General features: G+C 34.9%; 1 protein-coding gene across 8 annotated transcripts in view; it reads right to left on the bottom strand.

Moving 5' to 3' along the window:
• The window catches only part of CSNK1G3 (casein kinase 1 gamma 3), a 104,007-nt gene that overhangs the window by 3,860 nt on the left and 84,965 nt on the right, over positions 1-15,182 (bottom strand). For 4 of the 8 annotated variants that reach the window (XM_024571446.3, XM_024571447.3, XM_024571451.3 and 1 more), the window contains 2 exons: positions 5,738-5,844; positions 5,189-5,212 (listed from right to left, as the gene is read on the bottom strand). In XM_024571446.3, the coding sequence (XP_024427214.1) occupies positions 5,189-5,212; positions 5,738-5,844 (131 nt within the window). The remainder of the gene's footprint in view (positions 1-5,188; positions 5,213-5,737; positions 5,845-15,182) is intronic. The other 4 variants (XM_024571448.3, XM_024571449.3, XM_024571452.3 and 1 more) reach the window with 1 other exon arrangement.

Here is a 15,182-nt window from a genome sequence, read left to right as displayed (position 1 = left end):
TGGTGACCTTGTAAAGATATTCCTATAAATCTTATCAGTCCACCTTCAAAAAAAGGGTATTAACTGGACATTTTCAGGTTACGCATAATAGAGACCATGTAGCTTCACGTGTCCTACCTGGCAAAAGATTATGGAAGATGAAATAATTGCTAGAAATCTTTTATATCTTTAGGTGAAATAAATGTAAACAGAAATCCACCCTGTCCAGTCAAATTACACAATTTCTCTACCCACAATGTCAAAAATAATTTCAGATCACTTAGTGCATTTATGCCACAATTATGAAATCACTGTGGGACATTCGAAACCAAAGCACGCACTAAAACAGAACACAACGACCAGACTATAAAGAGTGAATGATTCAAAAGCCTATGTACCACTGATAAAAATTCAACTAGAAATATGTGCAGTTATCAATCATCATGAATTTTACTTTTATTGAGGTGAGTACCAGAAATAACAGAAATAAATTGCCCAGTCAAGGGCCTTAAAAAGAGCTACCACAATAAAAGAAGAATCTAGGTGCTATAGATTTTCCTAGACTTAAAAAAATAAGTCAAATTTACTTTTAAATGTCAGCTATCTAATACCTTCCCAAACCATTTAAAAATAAAAAGCAAAACAAAAAGTTATTCAAGTCAAATGATGGATTTTATCTGAGATATCTCATAATAAAATCCATCATTCCAAAAAGAACCTTTCAATTAAAACTTTAAAGAGTCAGAATATGTCCATACAGTTAAAAATACCCCATAAAATTGGTATTTAGAAGAAGCAGACCAAGTATTTATGATATTAAATAAAAACAATATGATCTTATCTCAATGAAAATTTATTGTTTCATATAAAGTCTACTGATAATGTTTAATGTTTCTAAATACTGTGTCTTGACTATTCAAATTCCAAAACATATTCTTTTAAAAATGTTCTACTGAAAATGTGTCTTAAGGTACATATAAGCCTTCTGGAATGGGGAATTTAATGTTATACATGTTTTGATGAACAAATCCAAGTCCCAGATTTTCCATACTTGTATTAGCAATTCACCTTGCTTTGCTTTATTTTTCAGCACCATTAATCAGCTTTCAGTTCTGAGAGCTGAGTTCTTCCCATTTCTCAGGCAACCATTCCTTCAATATTATTGATCACATAAAACTACTCCCAGAATTTATTTGAGACTGAATATGATTTTCAAGTGAACCATAATTGTAAAGGATTTTAAGTTCAAAAGCAATCTAAAGAAGACATCTTTTTTTCAGAAATAAATCCTAATCCCACTTAATAGTGCACCCTTGAAATAGTTGAAAAGTTGGCATGCTACTAAACTACCACCAGAGGGCAGCATTGCTTTATGCACTAAGAATGTATCCACCTAGAGAAGGGAGATGCTCTCAAGATACACTTACAGAAGTTAAGAAGAAAATTGATATTCAAACTTGTGGCTGATTTCTTAGAATCATTATCGAGACAGCTGGTTTACAGTCTTGGTGCTTAAGAAGTTAACGTATCATCTCAACAGTCTGCTGTCCTGCAGCACTCAACTACCTAAAACATGCTGCTCCCATACCACCACTCTGTCACATGACTGTTTCATTTTCCTGTACAACATTATATTCTACAGTGCTAATCCCTGAGAGACCAGTGATTTTCAATGCTGGCTGCTCCTTGGAATCGGCTTAGGAGCTTTTTAAAAATATTGGTAAACAGATCCCACCACAGACCACTTAAATCAGAAACTCTAATAGTGCAGCCTAAGTATTATCATATTTTTAAAACTCCCCAGAAGATTGTGAAATGAAGCGAGCAGAGAACCACTATGTAAAAGCCACTGTTATACTTACTATCTTCTCTAATGGAACATAAAGGCCTGGATTTCTCTTCCTAATTATCATATTAACAAACACACAATAACTGTTCATCAAATATTAGAAAGGGGAAAGAGAAACAAAGAAAAATAATGGTTTCACACTACAGAAAAACTCTATAACGAAATTAAAGGAAGCTTTGTTTCAATTCCTAGAAGGAATGATGAGGGTGCTATTATTTATATCACCTGCCTTGCAAAAGATTCTCAGCTACAGTAAAAAAGGTGAAATCTCATTATTAATGAAAGAGTCACTTTGTTCTTGGGGGAACAGAATACTTTCCATCATTCAGAAATCATGTATTTACTCCATGAGATACTATTCTAGAAAGCTTAAGACTCTAAAATGTCCGTTGTGAAATACATTCTAATTAATGGGATGGAGTGAGGCGATCTCTGCCAATCATAGGTAAAAAGAGAAGAAGTTGGGAACAATTTCTGAAAGAGAATTCTAAGCAGGTTCCTAGCTACTTATAAAATGGTGGAAGAGAAAAGTGAAGCATAAGACGTAATTTAGAAAAAGAAATCATGCTCACATTTCTTAACTGCAGACTAAAAGGATACAAGGAATGCAACAGCAAACTTATAGGAATGTAAGAATAACCCTGATTAAAGGAAAGACAAAGTTTTATGTTCAGAGTTTTCAACTAATGAAGTTAGGAAAGTTCTGAGGATTTCTGTAACCTATCTGGAATAAAGCTTTACTGAAATCATGGATTGCTATCCATTTTTTAAAAAAATTACTGCTTTAACCCTGGCTGGTGTGGCTGAGTGGATTGAGCACCAGTGTGTGAACTGCGAGGTTGCCATTTCGATTTTCAGTCAGGGAACATGCCTGGGTTGCGGGCCAGGTCCCCAGTGAGAAGCAACCAGTCAATGTTTTTCTCCTCTTTCTCCCTCCCTTCCCATCTCTCTAAAAATAAATAAGTAAAATCTTAAAAAACATCACTGTTTTATTAAGATATACTTCACATATCATAAAATTCACCCTTTTGAAGTATACAAGTCAGTGGTTTTTATACATTGTAGCCATAATCACCACTATGTAACTTCAAAACATTTTCATCGCCCTATAAAGAAACCACACTGCCTATTAGCAGTCATGCCCATCCTCCTCTTCCCTGCCCTAGGGAAGCAATCACTGTCTACTTTCTGTCTCTATATATTTGCATATTCTAGACATTTCATATAATGCAATTATATAATTTTAGGCTTTTATATCTGCTTCTTTCACTTAGCATAATGTTTTTGGGTTCATTTTTTTATACTGTCAATTAATAGCCTATTGTATGGATATACCACATTATTTACAGTCAATTATTTAGTAATAATTTATTAATACATACTCTTTTATGCATTGGGGATCTGAAAACGAAAAAGCCCTTGTTTTTAAGAATTCAAGACATTTCTAGAAGTGAGAAATTGATAAGGAGGATAATATATCGACGGCAGAATGGAAGCAACAGAAGACAGGTTTCAGAATGAAAAGTGGAGCTGGGCAAGGCAGGAACAAGACTATAGAAAGTATGAAGGGCCTTGGTGCTATGCCAGGCAATTTAGACTCTATGCCCCAAGCACCGGAGAACCTTTCCTTCAGGAATAACCTTGCCACCATTTACTTCCTTTTTTCCCATCTTCCGACGCCTACATAAAGAAACCCAAACCCATAAACATACACATAAACACAGCCACACCCATCTCAACTAAGTAAATTACTACGCCATTCTTCAAAGCCACCCCCATAAAGCATTCTCTGATCATCCTGTCGGTAAGCAATCCTCCCCTTTACACCTTTTTCATAGTATTTATCATGTACTCTTATATGCTCACACAACTGTCATCTTCCCTGCTGATGTAATCGACGTACGGGCAAGGGTGGTGTCAGATACTTCCGAAACCCAAGCAGTGTCACTGCTGAATGAATAAATGGAAAAATGTAATAGATTTTGTTAAAAACAGGTATCCAGGAGGATGTGAACACCGAACAGCCAGTTTCAGTGAAGAGTTGTGAGTATGGAATGAAAAATATGGGACAATGATAGAAGCAGCACAGCCTTGGAAGAACACAGATGAGAAAGGCCACAGGCAACTGGAAGTGGAGAGAGAAAAAGGGGTGGTGACAACTACTGAGAACCTGCCATCTGCCAGACAAAATACCAGTTTTCTATCACATTTAACTTTCTCAAACCTGTGAGGTAGATATTATTAGCCTCATTTTACAGAAACAGGAACAAGCCTGAGGAAGGCAACAACATGGGAGAAGTAGGGCGCCACAAGCTGTGTAATTGCGAAGGACACGCACATTCTAATCTGCCACACTGCCACCCTACTTCTGTAACTGTACTCAAGACTGCAGAAATGGGCATAAACTGTTCTTATTTTTGACATAAAAATGCACAAGGATACAGGTGACTAATTATATCCTGCCATCCACTAAAGTGAATAACACTGTCAATAAATCACAGAGTCAAAAGTGATTAAAATGGGTACTTGATCATTGTCCTTTAAAAAGAAATATCCACAAAAATCTCCTCATCATGCAGCCAGCAAAGGAGAATTATTTTGGAAAATACGTAAGGTTCCTTTTGGATATGGTCAGAACTTTCCAAAATTTATTAATCTAAGCAAATGTCTTTATTTGCTCCAAGGCTAACTCAAAAATTGTCCAGAAACTGAGAGAAGCATTTTAGACACAGCATAACACTAAAGGCAAATGGCAGAAACGGTTAAATTCAACATTACTTCAACTACTGGAAACATTATCTTTGATAATATCTGCAATAAGCAGAAATATTCAGAAGAGGATTTCCCATAATGCCCTCTCAACTACAGTTTATCATGAAGTTTATCAATATATAGTATATGTTACTATAGCAATATTATTAGTTAATAAATGAAATACTGTTCTAGTGATAATACTGGGGTTGGGATAAGGGGTTTACTATGTGTATTTAACAATTACAAAGAGGAAAAAAAGAAAGTTTATCTCAAAAGTCTGCCTTTCTATCTAAAGTAGCAAATAGAGCCTCTGTATTACAAAGCAAATACACAAGCACAAGCAGGGTTGGTGTGTCTACTCAATTAAGAAGTGCCCCCAAATCTATGTTACTTGAAGCAAAAGTTGCAGCAGGCAAAAGAGCTCCTCAAACAATTATTTCTTGCTTTTCAGAACTAATGTAAATGATATCAAATATTTTTGAACAACTTCAACAAATTATAATGTTTATGTTGAAAGATGTATTTTTTAAAAGCACAATATGGTACTACATCTTTTAAATTATAGTCAGCGGAGCTATTTCTGCCTGCCTACACTTGGGAACTCACCACATGTTCAACACTTTCTGGCAGCTATTCACAAAAAGAAAAAAAAAAAAATACAAGGAAAAAAAAGAGAAAGAGATCATCAGAAACAGCCCACATTGAAATTATCACAGTTTTTCATGCTTAATTTTTTCCAAGCAGCATTATTGTAATTTACATTCACAAAAACTAAATTAAAACTAGTATTAATGCATGCAGAATACTCTAAATAAAAATTATATACTCTTACGCTTACAGAAAAAATAAGCATCTATAGCATAGCAGTAACTTTCATGCATCAACACTCCTAAAACTAAGGAGCTAAAAATATGCTGTTGATTCTAAATAAGAATTTCATCACAGTTCTTAAATAATTATTTTTGTATTATTAAGATATTTATTAAAATAGCACTACTCTAAACTTAGTGATTAAAATCGATTAAATATACCATTTATTTCACATGCACCTATTCCTTGAAAAAAATTCCTGGAATAATTATATGGGGCTACAAATCTCAAACATGCACTGTTTAAGAACAAAAAGTTACTAAAACAAGCAAAATGAATACATACTTGGTTTCATCCATCACTTCTACTTCCGTAGGGGCTGTGATGGGCGCATTTGAACGTCCCGCAGTAGGGTCATCTGTGTTTAACTCTCCATTTGTAGAACTTACAACCTGTAAAATCAAACAAACAAAAAAATATATATACAAAGTAATAGTTTATACAATGATAAACATAATTGAGCTAAAATATTTAAATTAGAAAGTTAATATGACGAATGTAAAACAATACGGAGTTGTTCATAAAGGTCTAGCATTTCGTTAAAGATCAGGGTTGTCCAATATTCGCTTTTCAACTTCCTTTTGATCTTGAAATTTCTCTCTTCTGTCTCCTTCCCTTGTGTTTTCAAGACTAACTACTACATCTTTCTCTTAATTGCTTCCCTCTTGTGTGCTCACTCTTTTGGTATCTTGCTTCATCACGAATTATGTCCCTTGCAAAGAAGAATCAGTATCGCTTCTTTCACCTTCATTTCAATGTAATCATGCTCAGGTCTCCCTCTTATACTGCCATTCATTCGCTCAGCTCTTCAAGGCCCAAATACAGGAGTCACTGTGATTCCTCTCTTTGACTGAAATCCATATCTAACCGATCAGCACGTCCTTTTCTATCTTCCCCCAGAACACCTTCCAAATCTGTCAGTTCTCCCCCTACTTTATTACTAAGAGTTCAGTCCAAGCCACCATTATCTTTTGCGTAAGAGCAAAAACCTATTAACTAGTCTTCTGCTTTATTACATGTATGTCCTCTCCCATTAATCTATTAACCACACATCAGCCAGGGTGCTCCTCTTAAAATGTAAGTTGGATCATGTATAATTCCCTGCTTAAAATTCTTCAAGTGTCTTACATCCCACTTTATGTAGAATAAAGATCCAAAGTCTTTACACCAATTTACAAAGACCCATAAAAAATCTGAATCCTGCCTACCTCTCTGATATCATACCACTTTCCCTTTGCTCAGTATCCTCCATCTAAGATCGTTAAGCTTACTCCTACTTTCATAATAAGGCCTCAGCATTATTCTCACCACCTGAATTTTCTTCCTTCTTATTGGCTATCTTCTTATCTTTTAGATTCTCTAAAACAGGACTTTCTATCATACAATCTAAAACTTCCATGCAGACCCTCTCTTGCATATTTAACTCTTTGCATAGCATTTATCCATATTCGTGTTTTTCTGTTTGATCTTGTCCATTAAAATTAAGCTCTGCGACAGCAAGATCCTTGTGTTGTTTCTTCCTGTATCTCCATATCTAGCTGGCAGAGAGTAGGTACTAAATAAATATTTGTTGAAATAAATGCATGCATGCATGAAATCCTAGAACAAGATAAAAACCCTAAGAAAACTCCCAAATTTGCTTGGTCCCACAGTCACCATACTGTACTATTTCTTGCCTTTCCCAAAACTTCTTGAAAACAAGTCTTAACTTTCCATTTACATTTTTATAAAATTTTCTGTTCATTTACTCCTTAATTCCTTGCAATATGTACTCCTTTCCTACACCAGAACTCTATGAGTTTTCTAAAAAATTACCAATGATTCCTAGAAAATATATTCAGAGATCTTTGCTCAATTCTCATTTTCCTGTCAATTTCTTATCACTTGGCACCAGCTGATGACTTTGGAGTAAAATGGGTCTGGATTCAAAACCTAGCTCTACCACTTACCAGCTACACAACCCTGGGAAAGATATCTTATCTTGCTAAATCTCAGTGTTCTCAACCATGAAATGGCAAACAAAATCTATTTACCAAGGTTGATGTGAGGATAAAATGAAAACGATATATAAAGTACAGTGACTGGCATATAGTAAAGAACTCAATAAATGGCTGCCATCATTATTACTGTCAGTTTCATCTACAATCATGGCTTCAACTATCACCTCTAGATAAGGGATCACCTGAGCCTAACCAAGTTTGCAACCCCAAATTCATTATTTCCAAAACTAAAATTTATGATACTCTCTTAAATTTGTTACTCTTCCTGTGTTTCCAACTTCTATTAAAGCCCTACCTTCTTCTCAGACCTTCAGACTCAAAATTTAAGAGTCATCTTTGATGCTTCCCCTACCTGATTTCTTTATGAGAAAAAAATGTTAACATATCAAAGGCCTGGGCACCAGAACAGCTGACTACTAGACTAAAAAGCATTATTTACAGAACCCCATATTTCTAAAACTTAATTAATGTAAAAGGTCTTACTGAGAGATACAACATGCCAGTCATTGTTACAGGAACTTGGAATACCATAGTAAACAAGACAATCACCCCAGCTCTTGTGGGTCTGATTTTCTAGTGTAAGGAAATAGGCCCCTCTCTTCCCAACTGTAAGGAAAGTAACTAGAAATCAACCAATACGCCTGAATTAATTCAAGAATTATGGAAATTCAGCTTCCTATATCCTATGTGGAGTAAGTACTTAGAAATGAACACTGCATTTGTGCCTACAGCCGAAAACACACAAATCTTCTCTGACCATCTTTAAAGACAGCCCAAGGAGAAGAAAACTGTCTAAGTCTGCCTCTCTGCCTCTGGGGCACCTGCCTCCTCCTTTCTGTCATTCTGTTGATTTTTTCTCTTTATTTTTCCCTCATCCTGAAAGTATTTTAAAATAATTATTTGTTCTAATTCTCAAGCATATTTTGGTTCTTTATTCTTAATTTTTTAAATGTTACAGCCCCTACACTGAATTGGAAAGGAGCTGGAAAACAATAAAACTGAATTCTTATACTTTCGGATTCCCTACTACCTTTAACTAGCAGAGTACCTTGAATGCGGCTGATAATCAAGACAGTTCATTGAACAATTAATTTCCAGTGCTGTTCCTTCAATATAATATTCAAACATCTTTTCTTCCTTTTTGTTCAGTGGCCTTAGAGAGCTACCTGGAGGGCCCCAACCTCGCACTAGAGGCAGCCCCTCTAACGGGTGTTCCCTTACTTTAAGCAGAATGACTGAAAATTTAAAACTCGGGTACTCTAAATATCCAGCAAACAGCAAGTATGTATGCACTGGAATTATATAATCTGATTTACTTCAGTTCACACAAAGTCATACCTTCAATAGACCTTTATTTTACTAAAATGTTTCAAATCCCATTCTACCTCATTGAGCAGAACCACATGAAAAAGAAGTAACATCTTCCTTTACATGACCTTCAAATGTAATTTTTCCTGGGCTTTCGCGATTCCCTAACCCTCAGAGTAAAGGCCAGTACCCCAGGGTCAGAAGAGAACCAATGTGGTAACAGAGCTCTCCTGTAAAGTCAGCCTATTTAACACCAATGACTTGAGAGTGTATCATGGTATTAAAATTCTTTTCACTTAAGAAAACTAGTGGTCTTTTCGCAAAGAGATTTTATAAATAAGAAACAAAGACAATATTAAAAATAATGTATCATTATATTCCTGAAAACCTAAATCAAACAATTAAAAATATATACACATAATTTTTACAAGCCAAATTCAAAAGAATGATTCCATTTAAGTGACATTTCCAGAATTGTAACTCCAACTAGAACATAGAAGTTTCTAAGATGTTAGTATTCATCAGGATGATTTCCTTAATGAAAATTCGTATAAAAATGACAGAAGCTTGGGTTTACATTTCAAAAATTAATTCAGGTATTTTATGTGGGAGTTGTTATTGCTGTTTTTAATTTTCTCTGACATTCCCACTCTGGAAAGAAACAGTACAGTTCTCATTTTAAGAGTGTTTTTTTTAAAAAAGGCAACCAGACTGCAGTTTTACTATTACTATATCAGAGTTTAAGGGAAGGGGATGGAGAAACAGCCTGCAGCTAAGTGGGGGAGAAAATGATTCACTTAGTGGCTGCCTGCCCAAACTACTTCCAAAAGGAGTCATTCTCATAGACTTTGAGTACAAAGATAACACATGGTATCTTTGTAGTCAATGATTTGAAAAGGCCAACTAATATACTTCCCAAATATAATGAAGTCCCAGAAATTATTATACTAATTTTCTATTTGTGTTCTTGTAAGCATATTACCAAGTGTTCAGTAGAGGCTTAATATATTATTTAACCAGATCTCTATCTGTCCAAAAAATATATTAGAAATAGTAAAATATTTTACTTATCAACTCAGCTTTTCTAAAAGTCATCTATCTAAGAAATCACACTAATAAATAAGATATAGTTAAGAGTAGTTTCCAAAAACTTTTAGATCTGTGCACATGTACTATAAAAAACCAACTTCCTTACATATTCTAAAAACTATAGCTAGTTATAATTAATATTCCTGATATCCCAACTGATGACCTGAAGACATAAAACATTCTCATTCATTGTCTTTCAACAAATATAAACCAAAACAGATTTTCATTCTAACTTTCACTTACGAAAGTATTACGCAGAACACAATATTCTTTTAGTATTCCTATCCTTCAAGATGTTACTGTAACTGTTACTATAAAAGGATATCGAAATAAGTTCACAATGCTGATTTACCCCAATGATAACCAGACAAGGAATTTCCTAAACTAAACCTAATGGAGATGAGCTGGAAATTACTTATGTAATAAAAGCATGTAACTACAGTAGTCTCCCCCTTATCCATGGTTTTGTTTTCCACCGTTTCAGTTAACACGGTCTGAAAATATTAAATGGAAAATTCAAGAAATAAACAATTCAGGAGTTTTAAATTATTTGCCATTCTGAGCAGCATGACAAAATCTCCCGCCATCCTGCACTGTCCACCCAGGATATGAATCAGCCCTTTTCCAGCGTATTCACATTGTATATATTACCCACCTGTTTAGTCACTTAGCTATTTCCATATCCCAATGCTTGTGTTTAAGTAACCCTTATTTTACTTGATAATGGCCCCAAAGCACAAGAGTAGTGATGCTGATAATATGGACGCACCAAAGAGAGGCTGTAAAGTGCTTCCTTTAAGTGAAAAGGTGAAGAGAGTACAATATTTTGAGAGAAGCCACATTCACAGAGCTTTTTACTAAGAATATATTATAATGGTTCTATCTTATTATTAGTTATGTTGTTAATCTCTTATTGTGCCTAAGTTATAAATTAAACTTTATCACAGATCTTTATGTACAGGAAAAAAATAGTGTATGTAGGGTCGGTACTATCATGGTTTCAAGCATCCCCTGGGGGTTTGGGAATGTCTCCCCCTAAGTAATGGGGACTACTATACTCTCCTTCCACCTCTTTTGCAAATTTCAGTAGGAAACTATGAATAGAAAGATATGATTGCACTACTCATTCAACTTTTTTCCTTGTTAGTACCTTTTCGAAGACTTGACAGAGAAAACTGAAACTGTTTATTTGAAATGTTTTAGAAAGGTCAATGTTAAATATTAGCATAATAAAGAACTGACTGAAATAAGGCATCTACTACTCCTCTGACTTTTAACTACGTGTGCTTCTTGCCATTTCAAGATACATTTGCCTAATTATTTTTCTGTTGTCATCACCTGTTTTTTGTTTCTGAAGATGTACTGAATAAAATATCAGACTGCTTATTAATGTTATTCTTTTATTTTCATCATCAGTGCCTGGCTGCCCAACACGTTGGTACCATTTGTGGTCCTGCACTTTTTTCCCCAAGTGCTCAGTCACATTTTTCCTTAATGCAAACCAAAGGCACCCTGACTGCTGTGACTCAGTTGGTTGGGCATCAACCTGCAAAGCAAAGTTGGTTCAATTCCCAGTCAGGGCACATGCCTGGGTTGCAAGTTTGGCTCCCAGTCAGGGTGTGTGTGAGAAGCAACTGATTGGTGTTTCTCTCTCACGTTGATGTTTCTCTCCCTCTTTCTCCCTCCCTTCTCTACTCTCTACAAAATAAATAAATAAATAAAATATATTTTTAAACGCAAACCAAAGGCTATACAACTACAGAGTTCCAAACAATCAGGAAGTATACCATACCATGTAAAGTAGTTTTTCAGTAGTTAGTGTCCTTAATATGGTCTCCTTCCCTCTGCTTGCAATTACCTCTCAGCTTTATAGGATCAGATCTGCAGTTAGCTTTGATCTCAGTGGAGTTGTGCTACAGTGGAATTAGAGATTAGCAATATCTCCTGCCAGGAGTACCTTTTAAAACTTTATTTTGGAGACCCTGATTTGCCCAGTAGAAAGATGTCAAAAAGGGAAACTGATCCCTTCCTTTCCACTCAGCCCCCACATCCAACTAAATTATGTTGTCTAATTGTCTTTCACGTCCTTTTATTTCTCGTTTCCACTACCCATCGTTTTTCCTCAGCTACAGTCTTGATAGCTGTGTCCCTGCCTTAGGCTTATCCCCCTTTAATCTTGTCTCCAGCAACAGCAATCATTAGAAAACACTCATATAATCAAGTTAGTTTCTTATCTAATTCTCCTTATAGCTACCTAATATCCTCGGAATAAAGTCCAAATTAAATACCAAGAACTGTTAGGAGCCTTCATGACTTACTTCCTGCCTACCTTTCAGTCTCCTTCCTCGGTACACACCAGCTTGACTGAATTTTAATTCAGTTCCTCAATATCTCACTCTCCCCCTTGAGCTTTCTTCACTTAGCACCAATGGCTGTTCACTCACCTACCATAATGCTAATTCATTAGCCTTCCCCACCGACTGAAAAGTTCCATGGGGAGAGGCACTGTATTATATCTGTTACTCTGCCTTTGATTCCAAGAATCTAGAGCACAGTGCCTCGCCCCTAGTAGACATTTGTATGTATTTGCTAAATAATGAATGGCCAGAAACTGAAAGCAATGGGTCTCATTTTCTCACCCATATTCATGACCAATGGTTCTAAGAGGAGCAGAGAGGGGCACGTTTGATTCATCTAGGAGCTTCTTCAAAATACATACAAGTCAAGAACATATTCAAAATAAAGTTCTCAGATATCTGAATATTATTCTTAGTCTCTTGACTGGGAAAAGCTTCTTAAATGTATAGCTGTATCCTTCTAGGTCAGTTAATTAACATGGTCACACTAAGAAGATAGCATTTGGCAATACTTGCTTTTGGCTATACCTCTACACTTCACTTCCTAGAGATGAATAAAAATACTAGTCAAGTTTCTTAATTTGTAGAAGCAATAGATTACTCTGTTTAGTATTGCCTGTATATATAATTCTAGAAAGACAAGGAGCTTAAATTTACAGTCCACAATTCAGTCCCTATTAAAAGCACATCTGAAAAAAAGAATATCTGAAGATCCTTCTGTAGATCAAAATGGCACGAGGTTTCATCTTACATGTCAACGGGAACCACCTTAGTGGGGACACACTGAGAGCACCTCTCATCAGTTCCATGGAAAAGAGTGCAGCGATTTTATTACTGACAAACTTCCAGTAATAAAATAAGTCAGTCCTGGGGGTGTAATGGACAGCTTGGTGACTATAGTAAAAATACTGAAAGTTGTCAAGTGAGTAAATCTTAAAAGTTCTCACTCAAGGAAAAAAATTTGCAACTTTGTATGATGACATATGGCAACTAGACTTACTATGGCCAGATATCTCTCCATATATACGAATATCAAATCATTCTGCTGCATACTCGAAGAAGCCAATGTTATATGTCAATTATACCTCCCAGATAAGGGATGAATGCCACAGTACCAAAATGGCACATTTTAGTACTGATTTAGTTACCACTGATTCTGCTTCTGAACATTCTGAACCAGTACCACACTTTATTACCGGGTAACTTCCACTTATTATGGAAATCTTTCCTGAGAAATTATCTGATGATATGCCTTTCATGTATTTGTTGCAGATAATTTCTTCAAGTCAATGCCTTAAACTTTGTCCAAAAGTTGGTTTAACGGCCATCACACAAAGAACCTCAAGGCAACTCTTCCTCATACTCTTGTAATAAACAGAGGTTTTTCTCTCTTGAGCTCTTCCTTTCACCAGGCAAGAGAATGACAAAACACACTATATTCTTTTCTTCATGCATTCAGAATCAAATATAGTATTCAATTATTGTTATAAAAATCACATTAGCTTAGATTTTAGGCACTATTCTTTCCTTCTTATTAGCCTTAAATTACAATTTCATTAATCCAGTTATACAAGTGTCATATTATAACTTTTCAAAACTTGAAGTGGGTAGGACATAAATTACAAATGTGCCCAATGTTGTGGGGTGGGGGAGATTCGGGCACCATCTTTCTTAGGCTACTAGTAAATTTTTCATGACATTGAACAACTCCAATTCCTTTAATGTCCATCATAACAGATTACTTAATGCTGTAAAATATATTCTGGAAGTTAATGAATATACTGTAATATTTATTGTTTTACCTATGTATTATTAGAGTTCTAATAAGTAAAATTGATCACTTATTGAATATTAGAATGAAGCCAGATGTAATCTCTACAGGCAGACAGTTTTAAAGAGATTATGAGAAATGAGCAGCGTGAAAATATCTTTGAAAACATGTGAAAAAATAGAATATAAAGTGCTGAAGTGATGAGCCAATATAACTGAACTCATTCTCTCTTTGATAGTCCAAAGAGATCCCGTAAGCTACTTTTGGGACTTCCATAGAGCAAGGATAAGCTAAGTTTTTGTGGTAATAGTACAAAAGTGGTAGGAAATCTTTCTAATAGTACCTTAATTGCTGCAGATTTCCCTGAACACTCAGCAAGACACTTGCTATGATAACATACAACACTTAGGAACATGTAAATGTATACAGATACATACACAATCCAGCTTGTGTTGTGCAAATTAAGTATAATTTACTCAAGTAACTTTTCTAATAGTATGAATTGGGATCATTAAAAATTTTATGATTCAGGCAACCTTGCCTCTGAGTCCATCACTCTGAAGTTTTATAGCACTATTCAAATACTTCTGTTATACATGACTGAAAGTTCCATATACTACAAAGTCCTATAAAAATTCTTAATTATATTAATGTAAATTACCTCTAATATTTAATGGTGAGAAAAATATAGGAACTTATAAGACTTAATCAAGAAAGAATAAAAGAGATTCAGTAGATCAAACATATATATAAAATAATTGTTCAAGTGGCAATATGTGGAGGAAAAAAATCCAAAAACTTTTAAAGTTTCTAAATTAAAATGGATTAAAATAACATTTATAATCTCAATCACTTTAAACCAACATTTAGATTACCTTAAGCCAACATTTTAAAATACATAAGAGACTCAGTAATCCTTCCCTATTTCTACCATACATATAAAAGACTACAATTTGGGGGCAAGAGAGGACAGAACATAGTAGCTATCTCTAGAAAAGGGAAAGAACACATATCAAAAAATAAGAGACTTCTTTACATTTTCATAAGTATCCAGAAAATTGAGGAGAATATTTAATAAATACTTGTCCTTGAAATTATTTTCTCCATCTGATATTTCCTACAAGTACAAACAAAATACACCAGTCTAAAAATAAGAGCCATGCTTACTTGGCTAATCAAAAAGTACATTCTGAATATTTAGGATA

Source organism: Desmodus rotundus, chromosome 1, assembly GCF_022682495.2.
Source record: "Desmodus rotundus isolate HL8 chromosome 1, HLdesRot8A.1, whole genome shotgun sequence".
In the NCBI taxonomy this organism is placed as follows: Eukaryota; Metazoa; Chordata; class Mammalia; order Chiroptera; family Phyllostomidae; genus Desmodus; species Desmodus rotundus.
This window is presented reverse-complemented; position numbering and strand designations above follow the sequence as displayed.